Source organism: Phodopus roborovskii, unplaced genomic scaffold (assembly GCF_943737965.1).
Source record: "Phodopus roborovskii unplaced genomic scaffold, PHOROB, whole genome shotgun sequence".
In the NCBI taxonomy this organism is placed as follows: Eukaryota; Metazoa; Chordata; class Mammalia; order Rodentia; family Cricetidae; genus Phodopus; species Phodopus roborovskii.
This window is the reverse complement of record NW_026126409.1, coordinates 2,742,384-2,745,595: the sequence shown is the minus strand read 5'-3', so window position 1 is coordinate 2,745,595 and position 3,212 is coordinate 2,742,384. Positions and strand designations below refer to the sequence as shown.

General features: G+C 46.6%; 1 protein-coding gene across 1 annotated transcript; it reads left to right on the top strand.

The window, feature by feature from the left end:
• The first annotated feature begins 493 nt into the window (after positions 1 to 493).
• On the top strand, positions 494 to 2,517 carry Tktl2 (transketolase like 2). Its single transcript, XM_051182324.1, has one exon. The coding sequence runs from the start codon at positions 520 to 522 to the stop codon at positions 2,413 to 2,415; it is 1,896 nt and encodes a 631-aa protein (XP_051038281.1). The 5' UTR covers positions 494 to 519; the 3' UTR covers positions 2,416 to 2,517.
• The last annotated feature ends 695 nt before the right edge of the window (positions 2,518 to 3,212 follow it).

Genomic DNA, 3,212 nt, shown 5'->3' with positions numbered 1-3,212 from the left:
AGATGGCTGGGCTACTGAGAGCACTGGCTGCTCTTCCAGACGACCTGAATTCATGACCCAACACTCATTGTGCAGCTCACAACCACCTGTAACTTTAGTTCCAGGACTGAAGGCCTCCCATGCAAGTGGTGTGCAGACATACAACCAGACAAAATACCCCTACTCGTAAAAATCAAATTACTTTTAAAATTCAAATGTAGAACTAGGTGAAAGGGCAAGGCATAATACATGTGGATAAGATTATCTATCCCATTTTGAACTTCTGTCTTTAGGAGAGGTAAAGTGATATTTAATTATTTTTAATAATGTTGAACCTGGAAGTAAAAAAAGGAAACATTAAAAACCGGAGGGTGGGGCCAGGGGTCAGGACACTATGCAAAACGAAGTTGAGCATGCGCAGCTGCTGTCCAGTGGCGCATGCGCACACTTCCTCAACGGTCGCTAGCTGAGCCGGCTCTTAAGGGATAACATTCTGGGCATTGTCATACTTGTTCTTTGGCAAGCAAGCAGCCTGCAGTCATGGCCATGGCCATGGCCAGCGGTGACAAGGTGGACCCAGACACCCTGCAGGTGCTCCGGGACGTGGCCAATCGCCTGCGAATCCACTCCATCCGGGCCACGTGTGCCAGCAGCTCGGGCCACCCCACGTCATGCTGCAGTGTAGCGGAGATCATGGCTGTGCTTTTCTTCCACACCATGAAGTACAAACAGGCCGACCCAGAGCACCCCGACAACGACCGCTTCGTCCTCTCCAAGGGCCACGCCGCGCCCATCCTCTACGCGGTCTGGGTGGAGGTGGGCCGCATCGGTGAGTCTGACTTGCTGGACTTGCGAAAAATCCACTGCGACCTGGAGGGTCATCCCACCCCTCGGCTGTCGTTCGTGGATGTGGCAACAGGGTCCCTTGGGCAAGGCCTGGGTGCGGCCTGCGGCATGGCTTACACCGGCAAGTACTTTGACAAGGCCAGCTACCGCGTGTTCTGTCTCATGGGGGATGGTGAGGCCTCAGAAGGCTCTGTCTGGGAGGCCTTGGCCTTCGCTTCCCACTACAGCTTGGACAATCTTGTGGCGATCTTTGATGTGAACCGCTTGGGACAAAGCGGCACTGCGCCCCTAGAACACTGCATAGATGTCTATGAGAAGCGCTGCCAAGCGTTTGGATGGAATACTTTCCTGGTGGATGGTCACGATGTTGAAGCTCTCTGCCAGGCCTTTATGAAAGCAACTCAAGTCAAGAACAAACCCACTGCCCTGATTGCCAAGACCTTCAAGGGTCGTGGTATTCCCAACATTGAGGATGCAGAAAACTGGCATGGGAAGCCCATACCGAAAGACAGCGCTGATAGGATTGTCAAGCTAATTGAGAGTCAGATACAAACAAACAGAAATCTCACGCCAAAGTCCCCTGTTGAAGATTCACCCCAGATCAGCATCCCTGACATAAAGATGACCTCTCTGCCTGCTTACAAACTGGATGACAAGGTGGCTACCCGAGAAGCATGTGGCTTGGCTCTGGCTAAATTGGGCCACACTCACAAAAGAGTTATTGTTCTAGACGGTGACACAAAAAACTCTACTTTTTCTGAGATATTCAAGAAAGAACACCCCGAGCGTTTCATAGAGTGCTTCATTGCAGAACAAAACATGGTAAGTGTGGCGCTGGGGTGTGCCACAAGAGGGCGAACTGTCGCTTTTGTTAGCACCTTCGCTGCCTTCCTGACCCGAGCATTTGATCAGATCCGTATGGGGGCCATTTCCCAAGCCAACATCAACTTCATTGGTTCCCACTGCGGGGTGTCTACTGGGGAAGATGGGCCTTCCCAGATGGCCTTGGAGGATCTAGCCATGTTCAGAAGCATCCCTACCTGCACGGTTTTCTACCCAAGCGATGCTGTCTCCACGGAACACGCTGTTTATCTGGCAGCCGACACCAAGGGGATGTGCTTCATTCGGACCAGCCGGCCAAAAACTGCAGTTATCTATACCTCACAAGAAAATTTCGTGATTGGACAGGCCAAGGTGATCCGCCACAATGCAGATGACAAGGTGACAGTTATCGGAGCAGGGGTTACTCTACATGAAGCCTTAGTGGCTGCTGACAGGCTCTCTCAACAAGGTATTTTTATACGTGTCATTGACCCATTCACTATTAAACCTCTGGATGCCACCACCATTATTTGCAGTGCCAAAGCCACGGGTGGCCAGATCATCACAGTGGAAGACCACTACCTAGAAGGTGGCATTGGGGAAGCTGTGTGTGCCGCCATCTCCAGAGAGCCTGACATAGTTGTTCATCAGCTTGCAGTAACACAAGTGCCACGAAGTGGGAAACCTGATGAATTGTTGGATATGTTTGGAATCAGTGCCAGACACATTATAGCAGCTGTGAAAGATACCTTAATGAAAAAGAACTAGCCCATTTCTTGTTACATCAAGGCCTTTGGCGTTGGTCTTGAACAGGGGTGTTTTTGTGTTATATTGATGTTTGTTGTTATAAAAATATCTTTTATATTTTGCTGTTTTTAAAGTATTGTTGTGTAATACCTTAATTTCTAATAAGAAAAAAAAAAAAAACAAAAACAAAACAAAAACCCTTAAGCTAACTTTCTGTTAAGCTGACAGATGTCACTCTTGTTTTGTTGTTGTTGTGAAGGTGAATTATACATTTTGAAGTTGCAAAATAGACAACAAAACCACCTAATTATAGTTTTCTGATAAGACTATAATTAATCAACTGGGTTAGGATAATACGGCTATAACTTTATCAAATATGTATAGTTTTCTTGTAAGGTAAGGGAACATAAATTAAATTGTAGACTTCATTAACCCAGATTCTGAAGAGAATTTCAGAATTTGCATAACAGCCTTGTTATTGCCATGCCTTGCCTTCTCTTTTTCCAGGTGATATTTGACCATGGAATTTCCTCTGCAGTTCATCCATTTCCTGTCTCTCTGGCAGGGACAGCTCTCTGGAGTACCACTTTTCTATAAAGCAATGGTTGGTTCTAGTTTGTGAATTTCATATTGATCCATTGTTTGTGAAAGTGGGATTTTTTTTTGTAACCAAACTACATTAACTTGATTATTATTCATCTACTGAGAATAATAGATGTGACAAAAAGAATCTTAAAATGAGCTGCTTAGTGTCTGTCTTGTGTATGTGACTGACTGCCTCCCCCCGATATAGCTGTGGATATGAAGAAACTTGTCTC

Coding starts and splice junctions, on each gene's coding strand:
- Tktl2 (XM_051182324.1), top strand. CDS start 520: ATGGCCATGGCCATGGCCAGCGGTGACAAGGTGGACCCAGACACCCTG.